The sequence below is a fragment of the Homarus americanus genome, unplaced genomic scaffold, assembly GCF_018991925.1.
Source record: "Homarus americanus isolate GMGI-L3 unplaced genomic scaffold, GMGI_Hamer_2.0 scaffold28, whole genome shotgun sequence".
NCBI classification, from domain to species: Eukaryota; Metazoa; Arthropoda; class Malacostraca; order Decapoda; family Nephropidae; genus Homarus; species Homarus americanus.
Window position 1 is genome coordinate 1,493,903 of NW_024742238.1, and position 27,940 is coordinate 1,521,842.

Below are 27,940 nucleotides of genomic sequence, written 5' to 3' on the forward strand. Positions count from 1 at the left end.
GGAGGTGGTGTGGTGGGAGGTAGGAGTGGTGGGGAAATAGGGTGGGAAGGCATGTGGTGGGAGGTGGTGGGTGGGAGGAGAATGTGGTGGGGGGAGGTGGGGTTGTGGGTAGGGAGGTAATGTGGGTGGGGAGGTGGTGGGTGGGAGGTAGTGTGTGGTGGGGAGGTAGTGTGGTGGGAGGTAGTGTGGTGGGGGAGGAAGTGTGGTGGGGAGGTAGTGAGGTGGGGAGGTAATGTGGTGGGGAGGTAGTGTGGTGGGAAGGTAGAGTGGTGGAGGTAGTGTGGTGGGGAGGTAGTGAGGTGGGGATGTAATGTGGTGGGGAGGTAGTGTGGTGGGAAGGTAATGTGGTGGGGAGGTGGTGTGGTGGGGAGGCTGGTTGGTACACACACACACCGGGGTCAGTGATGGTGTTGAGCGGCTCTAGGAGGTAATTGCTGTATAAAGCCCGTGTAGATGAGGCACGTGGCACCAGTCGGCACGTGAACGCCGCCTCGCACGGTCCTCATCGCCACTAAGGCAAGCAAAGTGATAGACGGAAGAAAACGGAGCCCGGGAACTGATTTATTTGACTCGAGGCAAAACTTCGCTTTATCGTAGAGAGGAAAAATCTATAAGATAAACAGGTGTATTATAACCAGACTAAGGGAACAAAAAAACTTGATTCACTAACTGCATCACTAAATACAATCTTAGGGGCTTTATATAACACCAGTATAAACTACAATTGAGATTTAGGTAGCAAAGAAAATGTTTTATAGATACAGTAAAACTTTGATCACGATGAACTAATCAACTGTTCTGACATACACGACCATTGTCCGCCGACTATCCAGTGTCAGCAAGCAGGGGGAGGGGGGATGGTGTGGGCACGGGTGGTTGTGGTGTTGGTGGGAGTGTTGGGGGCCTGGGTGGAGGGACACGGGCGGCTAGTGGATCCCCCCGCCCGCGGCACCATGTGGAGACTAGGGTTTGACACCCCCGCCCACTACAACGACCACCAGCTCTTCTGTGGCGGGTTCTCGGTAAGTGTCTGGGGCTAGTGATCTGTCTCTCACCCTCATTTCTTTTCCATTCTGTTCCTGTTTATACTCAGTCTATCTCTCTCTCTTCACTGTCCCTCCTCTATCATCACGACTATGAGCTACAGGTTATAATATCATCATTATAACCAATTCATCAACTATTTAACACGTCCAGCTAAAAAAAAAAAGTACATAATTGTGATCATAATAAATTTATACCCGTGAAAATGAAACTACAATATTATCATAGTTATGTTACGTATTTAAATAGAACCTTCACAGTAATACCTGTTGAATTATCACACACACACACACACACACACACATACACACACACACACACACACACACAATAACAACCAAACTTAAGATAACTAAACTTAACATAACAACCAATCCTAACGTAATGACTCTAGGATAGTTTTTTATAATTTACACTCTTGTTCACAACTGTATTTAAGCAACATACGATACAGCGTCATATAGGAGCACACGATCAGTTGAGAGATTCGTTCCAGCAGTTGGAGGTGTCGGGCGTATAAACAGACAGACGTTCATGATTTAATAAAGTAAAAATTATAATCTGACAAGAGACCATAAAATAATAACGAGACCCTGTTTGATGAAAGCGAGAGAGGATAAAACACCTCAGAGTTTTCTCAAACAAAATATATAGTTGACAAGAGGAAAAAATAAGGTAAAAAAAGTTAAATGTATACGTGATACAGAGAACAGCACATCTGGTTATAATGTCGGGTCACACACACACACACACACACACACACACACACACACACACACACACACACACACACAGAACAGAATTTTTTTGTATTTTTCTCTCTGGCTAGAAATGAGTATTGTCACCCCCTGACTTCTTTCAATTTCAAGTTATTCATTAATAAAAATTATGCAAATTCTACAAACTTCAGACAGAAAACGAGAAGAATTTTGGAAGAAGTTTTGTTTTGTTTCTGTGGTGTTGTATAAGAGTGCGGCTGTGAGTGTGGCTATGAGTATGGCTGTGAGTGTGGCTGTGAGTGTTGTATACGAGTGCTGTGAGTGTATGAGTATGGCTGTGAGTGTGGCTGTGAGTATTGTATAAGAGTGCGGCTGTCAGTGTGGCTATCAGTATGGCTGTGAGTGTTGTATAATAGTGGCTGTGTGAGTGTGGCTGTGAGTGTTGTATAAGAGTGTGGCTATGAGTATGGCTGAGTGTTGTATAAGAGTGCTGTAAGTGGCTATGAGTATGGCTGTGAGTGTTGTATAATAGTATGGCTGTGAGTGTGGCTGTGAGTGTTGTATAAGCCTGTGGCTGTGAGTGTTGTATAAGAGTGTGGCTGTAAGTGTGGCTATGAGTATGGCTGTGAGTGTGGCTGTGAGTATTGCATAAGAGTGTGGCTGTGAGTGTTGTATAAGAGTGTGGCTGTAAGTGTGGCTATGAGTGTGGCTGTGAGTGTTGCTACATAAGAGTGTGGCTGTGGTTATGTAATATAAGACGACTGAAAATGTATATAATTACCTTTATATAATACTAAATGGCCTTTCTAATGATAAAGGCTTTTGTTGAAGATTTTCTTGGTTTGAAATTCATCGGTGTAAAAGAGTTATGACAGACACAGGACAACATTAAGTACAAGTTGTCACGATGAAGCGGCGTCAGTGCGGCTACTCACATTCCTATCATTAAGTGAATGAATAAGTGAGTCAGGATTTATTTGAATGGTACTAACTGATAGATAAATAAATAAAGGCATTGGATATAATGATAAAAAAAAATCCCCCAAAAAATCTCATATTTGGAACAATTTAAGAACATTTTGTCATGGAGGAAAATAAATGCTCACTATACCGCTCAGCCCCGACACTGTATAGATACCAAACATCACTTGACTTGGTGCTGAGATCTGGCAAGCGTAAGTAAATGAGTTGTTTTTATAGGACTTATCATAATTTTGGAGGTACAGCATATATGAGACGCTGTAACCTCTCCCTGGCAGTCACGATGTTACAGTGAGGATACTTTGTATAACGTTAAGCTCATTATCTCTCTTCCTTATCTGTCTCTTTTTCTCTTCCCTCGCCTTTTTCTCTCTTCCCTCTGTCTCTTTCTCTCTTTTCCCCTTCTTTTCTCTCTCTTCCCTCTCTGTCTCTATCTCTTCGCCTTCAGTCTCTCTCTCTCTCTCTCTCTCTCTCTCTCTCTCTCTCTCACAAATGTTCACATACTTAAATGTCACGTCAAGGATATTTATTACCTCACAGAAACCAGAATCAAATGCACTATAAACCCTTCCTCCCTCACTCTTTCTCCTCCATTCATTCTGGCAGCCTTGAGAGATGTGCTTTGTTTGTGTCTCTTCTACAACAAGGTTCCAAGATCTCTTTCTGATTCACCCCCCTGTCGCTTAATACATCACCCTGTTGATACATCACCCCTGTCGCTTGATACATCACCCAGTTGATACATCACCCCTGTCGCTTAATATATCACCCTGTTGATACATACCATCACCCTGTCGCTTAATACATCAATTCATCACTACATGTCGCTGCATCACATCACCCTGTCGCTTAATACATCATACATAACCTGTCGCAATACATCACCTGTTGATACATCACCCTGTTGATACATCACCCTGTGTGCTTAATACATCACCCTGTCGCCAATACATCACATCACCCTGTCGCTTAATACATCAACCCTGTTGATACATCACCCCTGTCGCTTAATACATCACCCCTGTGCATCACCCGTTGATACATCACCCCTGTTGATACATCACCCTGTCGCTTAATACATCACCCTGTTGATACATCACCCCTGTCGCTTAATACATCACCCTATCGCTTAATATATCACCTGTTGATACCTATCCTTGATACATCACCTGTCATACATCACCCTGTTGATACATCACCCCTGTCCTTAATACATTACCCCTGTTGATACATCACACCTGTCCTTAATATATCACCCCTGTTGATACATCACCCGCTTAATACATCACCCCTGTTGATACATCACCCTGTTGATACATCACCCTATCGCTTAATATATCACCCTGTTGATACATCACCCCTGTCGCTTAATACATCACCCCTCACATCACCCCTGTTGATACATCACCCTGTCGCTTAATACATTACCCTGTTGATACAATCGCTTAATACATCACCCCTGTCGCTTAATATATCACCCTGTTGATACATCACCCCTGTCACTTACATCACCCCTGTTGATACATCGCTTAATACATCACCCGTCGCTTTTATACATCACCCTGTCGCTTAATACATCACCCCTATCGCTTAATACATCACCCTGTTGATACATCACCCTGTCCTTAATACATCACCCCTGTTGATACATCACCCAGTCGCTTAATAAATCACCCCTGTCGCTTAATACATCACCCCTGTTGATACATGACCCCTGTCGCTTAATACATCACCCCTGTTGATACAGACCCCTGTCGCTTAATACATCATCCCCTGTTGATACATGACCCCTGTCGCTTAATACATCACCCTGTCCTCCTGTTGATACATCACCCTGTCGCTACATCAATACATCACCCCTGTCGCTTAATACATCCTGTTGATACATCACCTGTCGCTTAATACATCACCCCTATCGCTTAATATATCACCCTGTATCATAGCATCACCCCTGTTGATACATCACCCCTGTCGCTTAATACATCACCCCCTGTTGATACATCACCTGTCGCTTAATACATCACCCCTATCGCTTAATATATCACCCTGTTGATACATCATCCTCAATATGTCGCTTAATACATCACCCTGTTGATACATCACCCTGTCGCTTAATACATCACCCCTGTTGATACATCACCCCTGTCGCCATCACCTGTATGATCGCATACATAATACATCACCCCTGTTGATACATCACGCTTAATATACACCCCTGTTGATACATCACCTGTCGCTTAATACATCACCCCTATCGCATCACCCTGTTGATACATCACCCTGTCGCTTAATATATCACCCTGTTGATACATCACCCCTGTCGCTTAATACATCACCCTGTTGATACATCACCTGCCGCTTAATACATCACCCCTGTCGCTTAATACATCATACATCCCCTGTCGCTTAATATAGCACCCTGTTGATACATCACCCCTGTCGCTTAATACATCACCCCTGTTGATACATCACCCTGTCGCTTAATACATCACCCTGTTGATACATCACCCTGTCGCTTAATACATCACCCTGTTGATACATCACACCCTGTCGCAATACATCACCCTGTTGATACATCACCTGTCGCTTATCACCCTGTTGATACATCACACCTGCGCTTAATACATCATACATCACCCCTGTTGTTGATACATCACCCAACGTCACACAACAGCATATCAATAATCAATAATAATAATATGTAATAATAATAATAATAATAATAATAATCATAATAATAATAGACACCTACTACTACTACTACTACTACTACTACTAATAATAATAATCATAGTAATAAATACACTACTACTACATATACAATAATAATAATAATAATAATAATAATAATAATAATATGTAATAATAATGTAAACACTGAACATCATGTGGGCTTATCACACACACACTGCTGTTTCCTGGATGTCACTCTCCTTCACATCCTTTTACTGACCTTTCATTCCCCATTCTCACAGTAGGACCAATCAATACTTTGGTCCGCTCTTTGTCCCGTACAACATTTATTTCTACAGCTTATATCCGCGTGTTTCATATTTGCATTCTTTTCACTCCACGTTTTACTCTCAAGCATAAGACATCTGTGTCACATCTAACGTGTTTCGTTCCCTTGCTTCAGAATTCATGCATCGCAGCCGCACAATAACGTCCTCTCGGTTATTTCCTTGTACAGTACATCCCTATCTTTGCCTCTTATGTCACTTGACCAGTACTCCAGCTTTCACTTTCCTGACGTAATCCTACTTTCACTGGGATCCACTTCCTTTTTTTTTCTTCTCTCTGTTTTCTTTCTTCTTATTATTATCATTAAGTTAAAAGAACAAACATAAATACCATAAACTGTTTAATTTAAGCTACAACTGTTCTTACACATGAGACACAGGAACTACTCATCACTTGTTAATACTATTCATATTTAATCGCTTTACACAAGAAGAACAGTAGTTAATATTCTGGTCGCATACCGTTAATTTTCAACACTAATTTCACTCTCATGAGACAAGAGCCTTAAAGCCGAAAGTAAAATGTTATTGACAAATTACTGCAATTATTTTTCTCATTGTTTTTACCCGTCTGTGTACTATTAATGAAGACTATAATACTACTAAGATGTTATTGGTGAGGAATATTCCACGTAGGGTTGGAGGCCAGGAGCACCTTGTGAGGAGAGGAAACTTCTGGTGTACCATTATGTATATATTCAAGAGAACAGGTAGTAGTTTTACGTAAAGGATCAGATACGATGGTTTATCTGTGTTTGTGAAACATACGTATGAATATGTATAAAGATTCATGCAAAAAATTAACGAGACGGGAAGTGCACTCACACTCGTGCATATATTTTGATATGTTTTATACGTATACTACACAAGACTACGTAAATATGAACACACACACACACACACACACACACACACACGGCATTTTCCAGTGGCTTATGTTTTCAATTATTTTTAATAATAATAATAAAAAACCCACTACGCCCATCATCACCACCTGCCTGTACTTCCCACCAATTATCTCACATTTTCTCCTCTTTCCCAATTTTTCAGTTTCCAGTTACACAATCGGTATCAAGTGTCCGTATCATGAGGCGACCGTTGAGGTGTGAGGTACTAGCGATAATTAGTAGAAAAACATGTTGATGAATTAGGGTAATTGCGCTCCTCTAACCACCAAATTGCACCCCCACGTGGTTTTGGGGGTCATTAGAGCGTAGTGTTATTGTACAGTACTATCACCACAGCCACGCTTCGTTAGTTTGTCTGTTTATTTGTGTTGATGTTTGGGTTAGGTGTGTGTGTGTGTGTGTGTGTGTGAGTACATATAATGGTCACCCACCAGCATCATCATCCATTTATTTTCCACACACACACACAACACACACACACACACACACACACAACACACACACACACACACACACACAAAAGTTGAAATCATGGTACTTGAGTGGTGATAATTGAGGGCTGTGTTTTAATAGTGCACCTCCACGACGTTATATGTCAGCTTTCGTCGGGATGTATATCATTGTTACCTCCTACAGCAAAAAGTATGATGATCACAAAAATTAAGTTCCGATAGAATATGGAATTATAACGGCCATTTGTTCGTGAAATTGTTGTAAACACAACGAGTTTTATCAAACATAGATATTTTTGGTGAGTATAAGAGAGGCGGGTTAAAGGCACCAGTACAAACTTACAATACTGGGTAATACATTCACTTCAAGTAAACATATTACTCGGTGAAGTTAACGACATATCTGTACCACTGTCATCACTGGAATGTCAATTTGGTAAAATGAGATTGGAATTAAGGAAAAATAATTTAAGTGGAGGGTGTGGGAAGTTGTTCAGGTGTTTGGGTGATGGACGCGGCCTGCGTGGTGATGGATGGTGGTGGATGAGGTAAGTGTTGGTGGTGGTGATGGTTGACAGGTGGTGTAACAACAGAGAACACACTCTACACACCATCATCCACCACACTCAACACTCCCTCATCCACCACACTCAACATTCCCACACTCCCTCATCCACCACACTCAACACTCTACACTCCCTCACCCACCACACACTCACCCACCACATCTACACTCCCTCATCCACCACACCCTACCTCCCTCACACACACTCCTCCTCCCTCACCCCACTCCCTCACCCACCACACTCTATACTACCTCACCCACCACACTCTACACTCCTCACCACCACCTCTACAATCCCTCATCCACCACACTCTCTCCCTCACCCACCACACTCTACCTCCCTCACCCACCACCTCTACACTCCTCACCCACCACACTCCTCATCCACCACACTCTACACTCCCTCACGAACCACACTCAACATTTCCCACACCTCCCTCACCCACCACACTCTACACTCCCTCACCACCACACTCACCTCCTCACCCACCACTCCCACCCACCAATCACCTCCTCACCCACCACACTCCCTCATCACCACACTCTACACTCCCTCAGAACCACACTTTACACTCCTCACCCACCACACTCCCTCACCCACCACACTCTACCACCTCACCCTCAACACTCCACACAACCTCCAACCTCCTCACTCCACTCACTCCCTCACCCACCACCTCTACCTCCCTCATCCACCACACTCAACACTCTACACTCCCTCACCCACAACACTCTCTCCCTCACCCACACCCTCTACACTCCCTCACCCACCACACTCTACACTCCCTCACCCACCCACACTCTACACCCCCTCACCCACCACTCCCTACCCCACTCCCCTCACCCACCACACCTCCTCACCCACCACACTCCCTCACCCACCACACTCAACCTCCATCACCCACCACCTCTACACTCCTCACCCACCACACTCAACACTCCCTCACCCCACCACCTCCCTCCGCCACCACACCTACCTCCCTCACCCACCACCCTCTACCTCCTCACCCACCACACTCTTCACTCCCTCACCACCTCCCTCACACACCACACACAACACACTCCTCACCACACCTCACACACCACCTCAACACTCCCCCTCACCCACCACCTCTACACCCTCACCCACCACACTCACCTCTACACTCCCTCACCCACCACACTCTACACTCCTCACCCACCACACTCTACCTCCCTCACCCACCACCTCTACACTCCTACCCACCACACTCTACCTCCCTCACCCACCACTCTCCTCCCTCACCCACCACCTCTACCTCCCTCACCCACCACACTCCTCACCACACTCACCACCACACTCAACCTCCATCCCTCACCCACACCCCTCCTCACCCACCACTCCAACACTCCCTCACCACCACTCCTCCACCACCACACTCCCTCACCCCACCACACTCTACACTCCTCACCCACCACACTCTTCACTCCCTCACCCACCACACTCTACACTCCCCTCACCCACCACACTCCTACTCCCTCACCACCACCTCTACCTCCCTCACCCACCACACTCTACACGCCCTCACCCACCACTCTACCTCCCTCACCCACCACTCCCTCACCACCTCTTCACTCCCTCACACACCACTCTCAACTCCTCCACCCACACTCCTACACTCCTCACCCACCCATCCCTCATCCACCACACCTTCACCCTCCCCCCCACCAACCCTCACCCACACACCTACACTCCCTCACCCACCCCCTCCCACTCCTCCACCACCCACCACCTCTACACTCCCTCACCCACCACCTCTACATCCTCACCCACCACACTCTACACTCCTCACCCACCACACTCTACACTCCTCACCACCACACTCCCTCATCCACCACACCTCAACACTCCCTCATCCACCACCTCAACATTCCACTCCTCATCCACCACACTCCTCACAACCACACTCTACACTCCTCACCACCACCTCACTCACCACACTCTGCTCCTCACCCACCACCTCCCTCACCCACCACCTCTACCTCCCTCACTCCACCCATCTCCCTCACCCACCCACTCACATCCTCACACTCAACTCCCTCACCCCCACACTCAACTCCCCCACACCTCTACACTCCCTCATCCCACTCAACACTCCACACTCCCTCACCCACCACACTCTACACTCCCTCACCCACCACACTCTACTCCTCACCCACCACACTCTACCTCCTCACCCACCACTCAACCGCCCTCACCCACCACACTCTACCTCCTCATCCACCACTCACACCCCTCCACCCCTCATACTCCACTCCAACACTACCTCATAACCACCACACTCTCACCCCCACTCCCTCACCCACCACACTCTACCTCCTCACCCACCACACTCACTCCCTCACCCACCACCCCCTCACCACCACTCTCACCTCCCCACCACACTCCTCACCCACCACCTCTCCTCCCTCACACACCACAATCCTCCTCACCCACCTACACTCCCTCCACCCACCACACTCTACCTCCTCACCCACCTCTACCTCCTCACCACCACCCCACACCACCACCTCTCACTCCTCCCCACCACTCTACCTCCCTCACCACCACACTCTACACCTCCTCACCCCTCCCTCATCACCCACCTCTACCTCCTACCCACCACTCTACACTCCCTCACCCACCACACTCTCTTCCCACTCTCATACCCCACCACACTCTACACTCCCTCACCCACCACCTACACTCCCCCACTCCCTCACCCACCACACTCTCACACTCCTCATCCACCACACTCCACACTCCCTCATCCACCTCACCACACTCCCTCATCCACCACACTCCCTCACCAACCACTCTACACATCCCTCACCCACCACACTCCCTCACCACCACACTCTGCACTCCCTCACCCACACACTCCTACACTCCCACCACACTCTACACTCCCTCACCACCACTCAACTCTCCACAACCTCCCCTCACCCACTCCACTCCTCACCCACCACTCTACACTCATCCACTCACCACTCCTACTCCCTCACCCACCACCTCCTACACTCCCTCACCCACCACCTCTACACTCCTCACCCACCACACTCTACCTCCCTCACCCCACCACACTCAACCTCCCTCACCCACACTCCTTCATCCCACACTCAACACTCTCCAACCACCACCCTCCACTCCCTCACCCACCACTCTACCTCCCTCATCCACCACACTCCCACTCACCCCACTCTACACCTCACCCACCACTTTCCTCACCCACCACCTCAACACTCCCTCACCCACCAAACCTCCCTCACCCACACTCTCCACCCCACCTCACACTCCTCACTCCCTCCTCACCCACCACACTCTACACTCCTCACCCACCACACTCTACCTCCTCACCCACCATTCCACTCACACCACACTTAACCTCCCTCACCCACCCTCTCACCTCCTCACCCACCACACTCTACACTCCCTCACCCACCACACTCTACATTCCCTCACCCACCACACTCCTCACCACCACACTCCCTCACCCACCACACTCAACACTCCATCACCCACCACACTCTACCTCCTCACCCACCACCTCAACCTCCCTCCCCCACCACTACCTCCCTCACCCACCACAATCTACACTCCTCACCCACCACCTCTACACTCCCTCACCCACCATACTCTCCTCATCACTCACCACACTTACACTCCTCACCACCACTCCTCCACTCACCCACCACACTCAACACCCCTCACCCACCACACTCTACACTCCCTCACCCACCACACTCTACACTCCTCCCCACCACACTCTACACTCTCTCCCACCACTCCCCTCATCCACCACTCTACATCCTCACCCACCATCTCATCCACCACACTCTACACTCCCTCACCCACCACTACCTTACTCCCCCCACCACACCTACCTCCTCACCCACCACACTCCCTCATCCACCACACTCTACCTCCCTCACCCACCACACTCTACACTGCCTCACCCACCACTCCTAACCCACCACTCCTCATCCACCACTCAACACTCCCTCATCGACCATCAACATTTCCCTCCCCCATCCACCACTCAACCTTCCTCCTCCACACCCACACACTCTACACTCCCTCACCCACCACTCATCCACCACACTCTACCTCCCTCACACAACAAACTCCTAAACTCCCTCACTCCACCACCACACTCTACACTCCTCATCCACCACGCTCCCTCACCCACCACACTCTACATCCCTCACCCACTCCCTCACCCACACTCCTCACCCACCCACTCTACACTCCTCACCCACCACCTCCCTCATCCACCACACTCAACACCCCCTCACCCACCACACTCCACACTCCTCACCCACCACCTCTACCTCCCTCCACCACCTCTACATTCCTCACCCACCACACTCAACCTCCTCCACCCACCTCCCTCACCCACACACCTCTACCTCCTCACCCACCACACTCAACACTCCCTCACCCACCACACTCAACACTCCCTCACCCACCACCTCAACACTCACCCACCACCTCAACACTCACCCACCACACTCAACACTCACCCACACACTCAACATTCCTCACCCACCACTCCTACCTCCCCTCACCCACCACACTCTAACACCTCCTCCCTCACCCACCACACTCTCCTCCTCACCCACCACCTCAACACTCCCACCACCACACTCCTACACTCCTCACCCCCCACTCAACACTCCCTCACCCACCACACTCTACACTCCTCACCCACCATTCAACCCTCCCACACCCACCACACTCTACACTCATACACCACCCATCAATACCTCACCCACCACACTCTACACTCCCTCACCCACCACACTCAACACTCCCTCACCCATCCTCTACACTCCCTCACCCACCACACTCTACACTCCCTCACCCACCACACTCTACACTCCCTCACCCACCACACGCTACACTCCCTCACCCACCACACTCTACACTCCCACACTTGGTGCTGCTCCGTCACTTCAGAAGGTCACAAGATGTATATAATTTACATATAATATTCTCACCAGAATGACATAACTTACGCCACACATCCAAACATTCCCAGGTATAATATTCAAACGAAAGAATTAATACCTTTTCTTTGTCTAATGTCTACTATTAACACTAAACTATAATCTGCTATAATTCTACTTTACACGTTAGGCAAAGTTTAAATTTATGATAGGTAGCAATAAGTACTAATAGATTATATGTGTAGCTTAAGGTATGTTTTGAAAATTATATAACTGAGACTTGGAGGATAACACTCACCTCCCTCTTGGCCTCACTGTTGAGTAGCACTCCATCATGGCCGCTGGACCTGGTAAGTGAAGAATGTGAAAGGTTTATGAATCTTTTAGCGATTTGAAATGGATTAGCTATTTTGCCATTATTTCGGGTATTCTTTGTAAACTTACTGTGAAACCCGGTGGTGACCTCCTGCCCCCCCTCCCTTCCTCCTCCTCCTCCCCCAACCACCCTCATCTTCCCTGCTACAACCCCATATCCCTTTCCCCTTATATTTTTACGGGAACCAAAAAATCCATTAAAAGATATAAGGAAAAAATACATTGTTTCATCTTCAATAATTTATATAACAAGAGCGACCAGCAATTATTTACTGACGCAAAAAATCTCTCGTCCATAATAACATTACTTCATTCAAGTCAGATAAGATGGAAACTGTGTTGAGTGAACGTAGCCACTGAGAATACATGTACAAATACAGTTTAATAATTATTCTTAACAAATAATAACGTGACCATGAATTAAAGTGTGATTCTGTGTAACCTAACCTGAACTAAAATTCATACAGTCATACATAGGAACATTTCAGTATATTTTGTTAGAACGACATCACATATAAACAGTATATACCAGAGCACTCTACTGACACTCTGGCACGAATCATGTAGTTATAATCCCAGGTAGATGTTACCCTTTTAAAGGATTATCTCGCTGATGGTCAAAAACGCTCTGGGTGTTAGATTATTGTTTGAATTATAAATGTTTTTCTTTCTATAGATTTTTACCAATAATGAAACAAACTGTAAATGGCTAGACATATACGGTAATTTGTCTATTACCATTGGAGAGTTTTTATCTATTTGGTAAATGAGTTTTAGTGTTGTTATTACCACTCGTGATCTGTCCCCAGCTAATAAAAATATAAATCACACAATATTATTTTTAGAATTGATAATTAAAGCAAAACGAAGAACAACGATAATAAAAAAACAAAAAAACAACAACAGCAACTACAACCACACCCAAAATAATGGTTAGAAATAAACAAAGCGTTAAATACATGAGTACAACACACACAATAAACACCCGGTATAAGACAGTTTAAGAGAACACATACACACACAAAACCCTGGCAACGTAAACATTACCATACTATTGCCATCATGAGGGTAAGTCCGCTAAATTGTAGCGGCCGTCCACCCACACATTCCCTTGTTGCAGTAAGACCCTCACTACCATGTAAATTATATGGGACAATAAACCCTATGGGCGACGCAGTGCTTGGTTGGAGGGAGGGGGTAAGTTGGGAGTTTCATTACTGCTAAACGTAGCAGTAAAACAGAGCTAAACCGCTAGATTCCCAGTCAAGCGAATTTTAGAGGGATTTGTGTCTGATTCTCATTGGTTAGGTTGTGTGTAGTTGACGTTTGGAATTTCCTGTTGTCCTCTTTATATTGATAGGTTGTGGCACCTTTTTTAAATTTGTTTTTCACGACTCCTTCGTTATATTTTATAGCTCAGTACGATTTTGTTTTTAAACCTATATGTTTATTAATTAGTTTTACGTTCATCTCTGCCTTTGTTTGGTGTTTTATACCTCAACACAAAATATGTATTGTGTCTATTTTCTCATTTTTATCTCAGCTTTTGTTCCTGATTTCGTTGTCCCATCAAGTGACTGTTGTGTTGGTTTTATTACTCAGTATAAACTATTATTTTGGTCATTATTTCTCACAACTTCTTTAGAGATTAGGTTAACTTAGGCCAGCTTAAGATAGTTTACATCAGCTTAACTTAGGGTGGGTCAGCTTAGGTTAGGTTTAGTTAGCTTACGTAAAATAGCCTGAACAAAACTATCCTAACCTAGAGTAACTTAAGCTAACTGAAGTAACCTACCCGTACGTAACCTAACCCAACCTAACCTAACCTAACGTACCCGTACGTGACCTAACCTAACCTAAGTGTTGAGACCCTGGAACAAAATCACAGCAGTGTTGAGTAAGTTATGGTATACTTTAGTATGTCCTAGCATGTTAAGTCATCTCTATAATTGAGTATAATAGTCCAGGTCATGTTAGATAAGATTATAGTCTTTTTCTCTAGGTTATAGTAATCTGTACTAGGTTACAGTAGATTGTGATATATTACAACATGTTACGGCAGTTCTATAGTTGATTATAGTATAATAAACCTTGTCATGACAGGTTATAGCAAGTTGTAGGAGGTTACTATAGGTTATAGTAGGCTGAAGAAGGTTATTGTAGGTTATAGCAGGTTGTAGGATGTTACTGTAGGTTATAGCAGGTTGTAGGTTACTGTATGTTATAGTAGGCTGAAGAAGGTTACTGTAGGTTTTAGCAGGTTGTAGGAGGTTACTGTAGGTTATAGCAGGTTGGTGGAGGTTACTGTAGGTTTTAGCAGGTTGTAGGAGGTTACTGTAGGTTATAGCAGGTTGGTGGAGGTTACTGTAGGTTATAGTAGGTTATAACAGGTTGTAGAAGGTTACTGTAGGTTATAGCAGGTTGTAGGAAGTTACTGTAGGTTATGGAAGGTTGTATGAGGTTACTGTAGGTTATAAAAGGTTACTGTAGGTTATAGCAGTTTGTAGGAGGTTACTGTAGGTTATAGAAGGTTGTTCGAGGTTACTGTAGGTTACAACAGGTTGTAGGAGGTTACTGTAGGTTATAGTAGGTTATAACAGGCTGTAGGTTACTGTAGGTTATAGCAGTTTGTAGGAGGTTACTGTAGGTTATAACAGGTTGTAGGTTACTGTAGGTTATAGTAGGTTATAACAGGCTGTAGGTTACTGTAGGTTATAGTAGGTTATAACAGGCTGTTAGGTTATAGCAGTTTGTGGGTTACTGTGGGTTACAACAGGTTGTAGGAGGTTACTGTAGGTTATAGTAGGTTATAACAGGCTGTAGGTTACTGTAGGTTATAGCAGTTTGTAGGAGGTTACTGTAGGTTATAACAGGTTGTAGGTTACTGTAGGTTATAGTAGGTTATAACAGGCTGTAGGTTACTGTAGGTTATAGCAGTTTGTAGGTTACTGTAGGTTATAACAGGTTGTAGGAGGTTACTGTAGGTCATAGCAGTTTGTAGGAAGTTACTGTAGGTTATAGATGGTTGTTGGAGGTTACTGTATGTTATAGAAGGTTACTGTAGGTTATAGCAGGTTACTGCAGGTTACAGCAACTTATAGCAGGATATAACTGGCTGTAGGGTGTAGCAACAGGATACAACAGGCTACAAGAGGTTACATCTGGTTATGGCATGTTATAGAACTTTATAGGCAGGTCAGAGAATAACAATCCAGTTTATAGCCGCGTGCGGGAGATTCTATAACAGCCCAATTCATGTCACTACGTGTTACGACAGGTCGGGGCAGTTTGCGACAAGTTACGACAGGCGAGAACATGTTACGACACGTTTTAGCAGCTTCACCATAAAGGAGGCATCACGATTATTGTTTGGCCCAGAAATGTTCTTTAATAGGGAGAATGGGCTGTCTGGTGCTTGTTAATTGGTCTAAAATCCTGCTCTCTGATTGGCTAAGTTACTGCTATCTGCTTGGCTAAGTTCCTGCTATCTGCTTGGCTAAAATCATGCTCTCTAATTCACTCTAATAATGCACTCTGATTTTTTAAGAATTTGGATCTGATTGGTTGAAATCCTAAGCTTTGATTGGTCAGAAATTATTGTAAACTCTGAATGGTTAAAATTTTGAGCTCTATATGGCTAAAATCCTGAGATATGATTGGTTAAAAAACCTGAATTCTGATTAGATGAATTTCTTTTATTGAGATCTTGTCTTTAACAGTCGGGAATCATCAGAATATTCTTAACTCGGACGCACAAGTTTTTTAATCAAGAAGTGTTGCTTGATTTGCTGACGCTCCTAGCCAATCAAGAAACTTCGTAATTTTTCGTTTAGCCAATCAGATAACATCAAAATATACTATTTCAGAGGTGATAATCTTTTATGCAAATGCATTATTGGTTGATACTTGCTGATTGGTCAATATTTTTATTGGTGGTAATGTTTCAGCCAATCAGCAAAGCTTCAGAAATTACTGGTTCACATGACAATATCATCAAGCGGAAACACATAAGTTAGTAACTGCTGATTGGTCAATATCCTGAGCTTTAGTGTAGCTCTCAGCCAATCAAGAAGATCTGAAACTGCTGGGTGACGCAGCTGGAGGAAAATGCATTGGATGGTATTTGTTGATTGGTTAAAATCCCGAGCTCCAGCACCGTTGTCGCCCAGTCAGGAGGCATTAAACTTAACTGTGTTTGGTGACGGCCAACACCACTCGTCTACTCTAGCACGGACATGTTCAATATTAGTATGACAAATATAAAAAAAATATATATTTATTAGCTTACAACAATAACATCATAAGCAACAACAACAACGACAACGACACCACCAACGACCAATTACAACTACAACAACAACCAACTGCAACAATAATAATAACCAACAACTGACAACAACAACCAACAACAAGATCAACATCAACAACAACAACAACAGCAGCAGCAACAAGTATTAATATCAATAAAGCTTAAAAAAAAATAATATATTCAACTTCCCAATGCACTTGTTGAAAGGTTCTTGTTAAGGTGTAGTTAACCATTACCTCACCAATTAGAGTTTGTTGTTCAAGATGTTAACAATGCAAGAGTGTTTTACTATGTATCTGTGGAATATTGGTGTTTCCTTGTATATTAATTTGTTGATTTATGTCACTTAAGTCTTATGAATAAGTATTGTCAGCGTTCATTATTTGTTAACATATTTGGTGAAAGAAGGAGAGAGAGAGAGAGAGAGAGATGAATGGGAAGGGAAAGGAAGTGGAAGAAAGACTTGAGAAAGGGAAAGTGAATCATACGAAGGGGAAGGATAGTGACAGATGAAAACGGCACAGGGGAGAGGAAAGGGGAAGAATGGAGGGGAAAAGGGGAAAGAAAGAGAGGGAAAAGGGGGAATGAATGGGGGGGAGGGAGGGAAAGAAGTGGGGGGGGGAGGAGGGTGAAGGGAGAGACACAAGTGAGGACAGTGTTGTTGGTAAGAGTAAAGGTTGAGATTGGCCTCACTTAGGAAGCCTCAGGGGTGACTGGGACGTTCCTCTTCAAACACCAGAGAAATACTTTACCCAGGGGAGGACAGGTGAGGCACTAACAGGTGAGGTGAGGGAACACAGTCACTACAGAAACGAATCTTCAGGTTGTTATACAGTTTTATAAAAAGTTCATACACCATACACTCTTACTATACTATAACTCTTAATCCATGTAAACAAAAACAAAATTACGCCATCATGGAAAACTAATATTATTCACAACTTTACTCCGTCGATAACTTCTGGGAATCTTTTCACGATGTTAATGGCATCGTAAAATACCTTCAGCATCCAAGATTGACTTCATATCTTCTAAACTACCTTTTGGTGTACAGTGTTTCTGATGTCTTGTCTAGTAACACTGTTCTCTTCAGTCAAGGTAGAGGCTCGGGGAAGTGTTAGCTTTCCCTCCTCCTCTATCTCTCCCTCTCTCCTTCTCTATCTCTCTCTCCTTCTCTATCTCTCCCTCTCTATCTCTCTCCTTCTCTATCTCTCCCTCTCTCCTTCTCTATCTCTCTCTCCTTCTCTATCTATCCCTCTCTCCTTCTCTATCTCTCTCTCCTTCTCTATCTCTCCCTCTCTCCTTCTCTATCTATCTCTCCTTCTCTATCTCTCCCTCTCTCCTTCTCTATCTCTCCCTCTCTCCTTCTCTATCTATCTCTCCTTCTCTATCTCTCCCTCTCTCCTTCTCTATCTCTCTCCTTATCTCACTCTCTAACTCAACGTGTATTATTTTCTCACTCGTCTTCTCTCTCCCTATCCCGCTCTCTATCTTCCCCTCTCCTTCTCTTTCTCCCTCAGCTCTCTCTCTTACTGACTATCACCTATACTCTCTCTCTTTCCTTCTCTATCTCTATTCCTCTCTCCCTCTTTCCTTCTCTCTCCCTTTCCCTCTCTCTCTCATTTATTAGATTACAGTCTTATTTCCCATTAAATCTCTAGCGTCTCTCTGTTTTGTTACTGAGACACACACACATGACAGCGACAATCCTTAAAACCTGATTATGAAAACTTACAAGATTCTAGATGTGACTAAAGCCGTTGATTACCTATTTGGAAGTTGATTTAAGTCAATTTTAGTAGATTTTATTTTTTTTTCAGGTCATATAAGACAAAAAAGTACATATAGGTGTTTGTAGGTTGATTTTAAAGTTAAGTATTTTTTTTAGCTTAATTTTAAGGGTAAACCAAAGGGTAAAATCATCTTGGTTGATTTTAAGGGGTGATTAAGACAAAGTTTACGTGTTATTAGGGTGATTTTAAGGGGTGATTAAGACAAAGTTTACGTGTTATTAGGGTGATTTTAAGGGGTGATTAAGACAAAGATTACGTGTTATGAGGGTGATTTTAAGGGGTGATTAAGACGAAGATTACGTGTTATTAGGGTGATTTTAAGGGGTGATTAAGACAAAGTTTACATGTTATTAGGGTGATTTTAAGGGGTGCTTAAGACAAAGTTTACGTGTTATGAGGGTGATTTTAAGGGGTGATTAAGACGAAGATTACATATTTTAAGGTTGACTTTAAAAGCTATATATCTGTAGGGTGATTTTAAGAATGACTAAGGTAAAAGTTAAGTATTTTTAAGTTGATTTTAAGGACCAATACAAATAGTAAAAGTCACAATATTGTCATTAAAGATACATAATTTTACGTAACATTTTAGGTTGATTTTTAAGGATAATTAAGGCAAAGGTAACATGTCTGTATGGTTGACCCTTTATGAGGTTACGTGTTTACAAAGTATCTGGAGAGGCAAGTGACAGACAGACAGACAGACAGACAGACAGACAAGTTGTATATGTGACAGGAGCAGAAGTTTTATAAGTGGGGTGAAGTAAAGGAGATGAAAATGGAGGAAAAAAGAGGATAAGGAGGAGGAGAAGGAGGACAAAAAGGAGCAAGGAGGGCAAGAAGAGAAAGAAAAAAATGAAGAAAAGGCGAAGGTGAAGGAAAAGGAGGTGGTAGAAGAGAGAGAGAGAGAGAGAGAGAGAGAGAGAGAGAGAGAGAGAGAGAGAGAGACCTATATATTTCTCTCTCACCCCATCGACTCCACAAACAGACACACCTAATATAACATTACACAATTTGACTGTCAAGTGATAAGAAAACCTGCGTGAGAATTCCCTACAGTTAATCTGTCACGGAAGATCATAATTTCCCCTCCCTTCTCCTCACCCCATGGTTCTCCCCTCCTCCCTTCTCCCCACCCCACGGTTTCCCCCTTCTTCCTTCCCCCACCTCACAATTCTCCCCTCCTTCCTTCCCCCCACCTCACAGTTCTTCCCTCTCCCCCCCTCCCCAACCTATCTTTATCCCTCGTCACCTCTTTCCACCCCATATTTCCCGCCTCCTCCCCTCTTTCCACCCACAGTTCTCCCTCCCTTTCCTCCCCTCTCCCCCACCTCTATAGTTCCCCTCCCCTTCTCCCCCACTCCACCTTTCACCTCCCTCCCCTCTCCCCACCCTACACCCCCCATCTTCTCTTTCTTCTCCAATTCCCCATATTGCCCCTTACTCCCATTCTCTCCTTCTGCTCCCATCCTACCTCTATCTCCCTCCTCCACTCCTCAATTACTTATTCATTTGTGCTTGATCACGTCATGGACACCTTGGCCAGCGTGACTCCCTCCCTCAGTGTGTGGACAAGGCCGAGTGTTGAAAGTACATTGTGTCACATTTGCATGATATTAGCTGTTGGAAGAAGAAGAAGAAGAAGAAGAAGAAGAAGAAGAAGAAGAAGAAGAAGAAGAAGAAGAAGAAAAGATAGAAGAAGATAATAATAATAATAGTAATAATAATAATAATAATAATAATAATAAAAATAAAATTGTCGAAAAGGGAAAGAAATAAGAAGAAGAAGAAGAAGAAGAAGAAGAAGGCGACAGTAAACACAAGTGAACTCTGGCAGTGATATAAGGAACACGGATCATACATCAACAAACCAAACTTAGCGGACGTCATGGTAGAGGGATCGAGGTGGCGTGTTGGTGTTGGATAGATCATTCAAGGTGCTGAGAGAGAGAGAGAGAGAGAGAGAGAGAGAGACTGTATGACTGTCTTTAGAGTGACCGTGTTGTGAGGTGAGTGTGACGGGAGAGTTACGGCAGGACACGTGAGGGCGGACCTTCACACACCCCTGAAGGTCATCACTGTCTGTGGTCACTCAGTGCATTCAAAACGTATTACCAAACTCTCGGGTGATGTGACCTTACGACATAGCAGGTAATGGCCAGTGTAGGTGGTGGGACCTTTCACTATTGGTCATGTCCGAAACGTTCTCCCTATAAGGAATTTGTCTAGTACTGTGAGGTTATGACACGACAGCTATAATGAAGACAAATGGTTAATCATTCTCCTCCCCGTTGTGATAACCTTACAGCACACCACAACACAAGAGCCACAACGATGACACATGACTAAATCCATCTTTTTCTTGTGTTGTGAAGTTACGACACAACAAAAACGATTGGCATCCTCCGTCCTATATTGGAAGCGTGTATCTGTGTGTGTTTCAGCATCTCTGTTATGAACTACCATTAGAACACTGAATATCACACGGCTACAGTATATAGCTTACAGTATAAGGGAAAAATGTGTACAGTGTATTACAACAGTGTAGGAGGAAGGTGCAGGGGAGGAGGGAGGCGAGGGGCAGCTTTGAGTTATGTGTATGTGTGTGTGATTAACTGCGTGTATATCTCTGTGTGTACGTGTGTATGTATGAGTGAGGATAGGGTCTATGATCACACACACACACAAACACACACACACACACTAAATACTAAAACGTAAGATAATAGGCAGCACAATATAGTCTGTCCTCTGTAACAATATTTGAAAATAAGGAATATAAAATCTGTTGCATTGAAAAAATAAATACAAAATGTAATCGACCTTTAATGGTAGTTAGTGTTATTACCAACTCTAAATTGTTCAGTATCGGATATAATTAATGTCATGTTAATGTTCTTTTGCCAGTCTTACCTAGTCTCACTATTTTAACCTCTCGTGTTTCTAGTGCAATGTCCATGTCTTATTCCTTCTTCTTCTACTTTACCTATTCTCACTGTTTTTGTCTCTCTTCGTGTTTCTTTTTTTACTTTTAATGTCATCCTTTTAATGCCTATAATGATAATCAAATTATATTCAAGATACAGACAGCACCAATTATCTCCTGAGCGATATATAACATACATACGTCATCAACACCCAGATGTAATCACATGTTCAAATCTGCCGCCAGGGTGCGAGGGCTTACGTCAATGGCCGCCTTGTTTGCCATAATTTACCACTAATATATTGCGGAGGTTGGCGGCGTGCAGTTAATGGGTAATCAGAGCGTTGACAGCAGCGCCGAGAACAGATGAGGCGCAAAGTGAGGGCGTTGGGTGCGTGGAAATGACTGTAATTCATCATGGGTAACAAGCACTGGGAGCGTGCTTGGCAGCCTAAATGTCTGACTGGGAAATCCAATTGTACTTTATTACTACTGAATGGATATATACATATATATATAAATATATATATATATATATATACCTCTTATATATTCACAACGTATGCACACACACACACACACACACACACACACACACACACACACACACACACACACACACACACACACAGTGATATAGTAGCAGAGTGGAGGAGGACAGAGGTAACATCCTAGTGGTGACTCAGGCAGGTACACCTTTAATACCTGAGTTACTACTGACACTAACTCTCTCACTAGATGTATGGCCCCCAGCCCACGCTCTCTCCCGACACTTAGTGAAAACTGTCACAACGTTGAGACATGGAGGTGGAGGGAAGTGAGGGGCGGAGGGAGGAAAGGGATGAAGGGTGGTGAGGGAGAGGGGTGGTGAGGGAGAGTGGTGGTGAAGGAGAGGAGGTGGTGGTGAGGGAGAGTGTGGGGTGGTGAAGGAGAGTGGTGGTGAGGAGAGGTGGTGAAGGAGAGTGGTGGGGTGAGGTGGTGGTGAAGGAGAGTGGTGGTGAGGAGAGTGGTGGTGGGGAGAGTGGTGGTGAAGGAGGTGGTGGTGAGGAGGTGGTGGTGAGGAGGTGGTGGTGAGGTGGTGGTGAGGTGGTGGTGGGGAGGTGGTGGTGAGGTGGTCATGAGGAGAGGTGGTGGTGAGGAGGTGGTGGGGTGAGAGTGGTGGTGAGGGAGAGTGGTGAGGAGAGTGGTGGTGAGGAGAGTGGTCATGAGGAGAGTGGTGTGGTGAGGAGGGTTTGTGGGGGGGTGAATGACAGGGGAAAGAATGGAGGAGGTGAGATGGGGTGTTTAACGTTGGTGAGGGATGAGGGTGGTGAAGGATGGCGGTAGGGGTGGTGAGGGAGGGAGGGTGGTGAAGGATGAGGGTGGTGAAGGATAGCGGTAGGGGTGGTGAGGGATGAGGGTGGTGAGGGATGAGGGTGGTGAAGGATGGCAGTGGGGTGGTGAGGGGAGGGAGGGAGGGAGGAGAGAGCCAAGTTGAAGGATGACTTTATTGATTGAAGACAGAGAGACATGCAGTGAAGTAGAGATGAATGAATGTAGACACTAAATGGGAGACGAAAAACAACAGATCAAGATAAAGCTGACAGAAACAAGAAGACTTATCCCACAACGAGTCAATAGAGAGGGAAAACGAAACGGATTACACTTAATAATGACCCATAATAATAGGGTCACACCTGTCCTATAAACACTAGTAAACACGACCTTTCCAACTTAATGCAAAAAAGGGAATACAATCCTTCTGAACCTGATGCCATAGACACCAAAATCCTACACGACTATCACACCCTCTACTAGTCATGAATTACAATAGGATGATTAGGGAATATTGACCTTCTGTCTTCTTTGTCATAGTGACCAGAATACCGTGACTCAAACACCCATCGGCTGGTGACGAACTCCAAATACACGGTAAGGGAATATCACCCTAATGTTTCCTTCAGCAATGGTATCAAAGTCCCTTCTCTCTATCACACACCGTTACACATCCCTCGCCGTTATCAACAGTAAATAGTCCTTAATTCCATGGTAAATAATTGATGCTCATTCCACTTGCCGTGTCCTGTGCTCTCCTGGTCCGTTATTCAGTGATATGTTGTAATTATAATTATGATTTTTCACTTTACATGAGAAGATTTTGTTTAACGTGGAGAGGAAACACACACGGGGTTAAGCTGTAGTAAGAGGGTTTTTGCTTCAGTGTATCACACCATCCATAAGAAAAGGTAATTTCACTAAAATATATATTCACGAAGAGAGAGAGAGAGAGAGAGAGAGAGAGATCAACATCCCTAAAAGCCTGCAATTTACAAATGTCTTCTCGGGCAAAACTAAACATTTCTTGTAATACAAATCCTTTTCCCTTCTACGAACGTAAACAGAATTCGTCTCCATCCGCGTTTTCTGACAATGTCTTCCAAGAACGCAAACAAAATCCATCCCATTCCAGTCTGTCTGACGGTGTCATCGCTCCCCGATTTTTGTTGTTGCAAATGTCTAAATATAAAATATGCGAAGTTTAGACTACGCAGACTGTGACGCTAGCCGCCGTGACGCCAGACGTAGTGACGCTAGACATAGTAACAGGAGGCCAAGCGTTACGAGAAGTGGCAGGGGGTAGCTGGTTAAGCTGGCGCGTTAAAATGGTTGAATTCAAGGGAGTGTAGTGTAACGGTGGTGCCTGGGCTTAGGGGAGTGATGTGTGGTAGGGATTAGGGACACACACACACACACACACAGTGTGTATACTCAGCCAGAAATGTCACACAGACGAAGCCACTCGGAACAAAACACATAAATTGTACCACACAAAAAACACTTCCATAAAAAAGTAAAAAAAAACAAGCAACAACAAAAAAAACAGAGAAATTATAGACTTGATCTTACGAGAAAGGATAAAATAAATCGTCCTGGCATTTTAGAGAGAGAGAGAGTGAGATAACATCACTCTTCCTCGTAGGCTGGAGGATGTGAAGGGTTGTGGAGGATCCGGCCTTTTAACTCGTAGATTACTTCAACATGTTAGAGCTTGGTCTCTCTCAGTAGGGGTGAATAGGGGAAAGGAGGGGGGTAGGAGGGTGGGGAAAGAGAGGGTAAGGTTAGATTATGAGAGAGAGGGAGGGAGGGAAGGGTGGGAGAAAGATGGGGAGGGTGGGAGAAAGGTGGAGGGAGAAGGAAAGAGAGAGTGTGAAGAAATATGGGGGAGAAAGGGGGAGAGATGAGGAAAAGAGAGAGAAAGAATACAGAGGAGAGGAAATAGAGAGGGTGGAAGAGGGAGGAGAGGGGAGGGGGAAGTGGAGGGGAGGGAAGACAGGGAGGAAGGGAGGGGCAATAAGAAAGAGAGAGCAGCAGGAAAGCGGAGGAATAAGAGGGAGGGAGGGAGGTGAAGGGGAGGTGGAAGGGGGAAGGATTATGGATGGTGAACAGGGAAAGAAGAAGAAAAGGTTAGGAGACGTGAGACGAAATAAAGGGAAAGAGAAGAAAGGAGGGAGAGGGAGGGAAGGAAAGATAGGGGAGGGAGAAAGGGGAGGAAATAAAACAGAAAGGGGATGAGAAAAAGAGGGGAACGGGAGGAAGGAGGAAGGGAGAAGGAAAGGTAGGAAGACACGAAGAATTAGAAAGTGATAGAAGTAAACGAAGGAAAATGGAAGGATTGAAGAAGGTGCATGTGGGGAGTATAGGAACTGAGCAGAAGAAGAGACGAAAGGGAAGAGTGAGAGAGAAAGGAGAGGAAAAATGGGAAGAGAAAATGGAAAGGAAATTGAAAGATAAGGAAGGAAGTGTAATAGGTAGGAAGGAAGGGAAGAAGGGTAAAAAGAAACAAAGAGAATGGAAAAGGGGAGAGAAATGAAAAAGGGAAGAAGAAAGTGAAGGATAATAAAAAAAGGAAGGGAAGGGAAGGAAAAGTAGGAAGAGTAATAAGAAGGGAATGGAAAGGAAAGGAAAGGAAGGGGAGGAGGTTATTGCAGGTTTTATCGTCCAGCTACAGAAGAGTTTTCCGTGTTGACTGGACAAAGGTCAGGCCGGAACACTTACTGTACACCGTGTTGTTACAGCCACACCGTCCCCCCTCCTCCCCTCACCTTTTACCTTCATGTGGATAAACTACAATGTGGATAAACTACGGATGTGGATAAACTACACATGTGCATAGACAACACGTGTGAATAAACTACACACGTGGATATATTACACATGAGGATAGACAACACGCGTGGATAAACTACAAATGTGGATAGACAACACGTGTGGATAAACTACAAATGTGGATAGACAACACGTGTGGATAAACTACACATGAGGATAGACAACACGCGTGGATAAACTACAAATGTGGATAAACTACAAATGTGGATAAACTACAAATGTGGATAGACAACGTGTGGATAAACTCCACATGTGGATAGACAACACATCTACTGTAAATCCACATGAATATTTACCACTGTATTAGATTATTACTTTGACTTTACACAGCAAAAAAATCAACAAAAAAAAGAAAGAATAAAAAAAATTTGGTTCCTTTAGTTGAAGCCCAAAAAATAAAATTGTGTTTTCTGAGAGACAAAGTCAAGACAATCTCGTTTCAGTGCAAATGTTGCTTTCTTCAAGTCTCGCTTAAAACGTTCTGGCCTCAGACTGCTCATGCTGGGGAGTTATGTCAACGTTTTAGCATTAGACTCTGGAAAACGTTGATGCTATTATCATCCAGAATAAAAAAAATAAGGGTTCAAAATTTTTTACTTGGCGTTTATATTTTGTGTGTGTTCTTTTCGTGATATTCTTTTGTTATTATAAGCTAAGAGGTGAGTTTTTATGTATCATATTGAGGATTGTGATATTATAACAGGATATAAATAATGGTGACATATGAAGCACCTTAACCAAAATAGACAGACGGACAGACAGACAGACAGAGAGACAGACAGACAGAGAGACAGACAGACACGTGTTGAGTTACAAGGATGGTCTGAGCAGAAATAATCATAGAGAAGATTTCATAGAATATCCCGGTATTTTCTTTTTATTATCCTACTAAAAGAAGGATCTCTGTTATTACCCCGTTAAAGGATCCTAACGGTGCAGGTCGTCCGTTAGTGTAATTCCTAAGATATCGCCTCACAATACAGGGAACAAGACAACACTCATGTATTACCACCACAGACAAAGGCAGGGTGGAACATTGGGCTGTTGTCGTGTGTGTGGACAGTGATAAGCCTCCATCACTCCCCTTGAGTGAGAGGGAACATGGGCAAAACAATCGGTGCTGTGTTTGCTCCATGGTCAAACTTATCACCACAAGACAAAAATAGTATGAAAGCTAAATGTCTCATCAATAATCAGTTACATACTTCCGCTATAGTAAATTCAGTTTGAGTCACAACACATTTTATTCTTTAAGCCATCATTACACTAAGACACTTAGCTGAACTTCATCAATTTATACCTCCTTCACTCCTTCAATTTCATATATTTACAATTTCCTGCTTTACGTGTTTCTCCATCCATCTACAACTTTCATCTCTTGAAAGGAAAACCAATAGTGCTTGAAGTACAATAGTAAGGTTTAAATTTACTTATAGGAGTTAGTTCAGAGGGACGTACGGACAGACAAACAAGAAAAACACCCTATGACAGACACACATCGAGTATGAAGAGTAATCCAAAAATAGGCCACGATTACTGTCCCTCCTCTGGCGTCCCGAGAGTGATGGCAGTAAACAGGAACTAACCAAACCATTGTAAATACCAGGTACAATAATTAGCACTAAATGTGGGTCAGGCATAAACGGGGCCTAATGATACTGCTTGATGGTCATGTTGATTATGTTTCGGGCAATTAACTCTGGACATGTATTGCTTATTGAACACTGCTTCTTGATATACTGTATTCGTGTATAC

The 27,940-nt window shown here is 44.2% G+C and overlaps 1 protein-coding gene across 1 annotated transcript in view; it reads left to right on the forward strand.

Moving 5' to 3' along the window:
- Positions 1 to 481: 481 nt before the first annotated feature.
- The window catches only part of LOC121876612, a 34,916-nt gene continuing 7,457 nt past the window's right edge, over positions 482 to 27,940 (forward strand). The window contains exon 1 of the mRNA XM_042381883.1: positions 482 to 1,022. Within this exon, the coding sequence (XP_042237817.1) occupies positions 858 to 1,022 (165 nt within the window). The 5' untranslated portion in view covers positions 482 to 857. The remainder of the gene's footprint in view (positions 1,023 to 27,940) is intronic.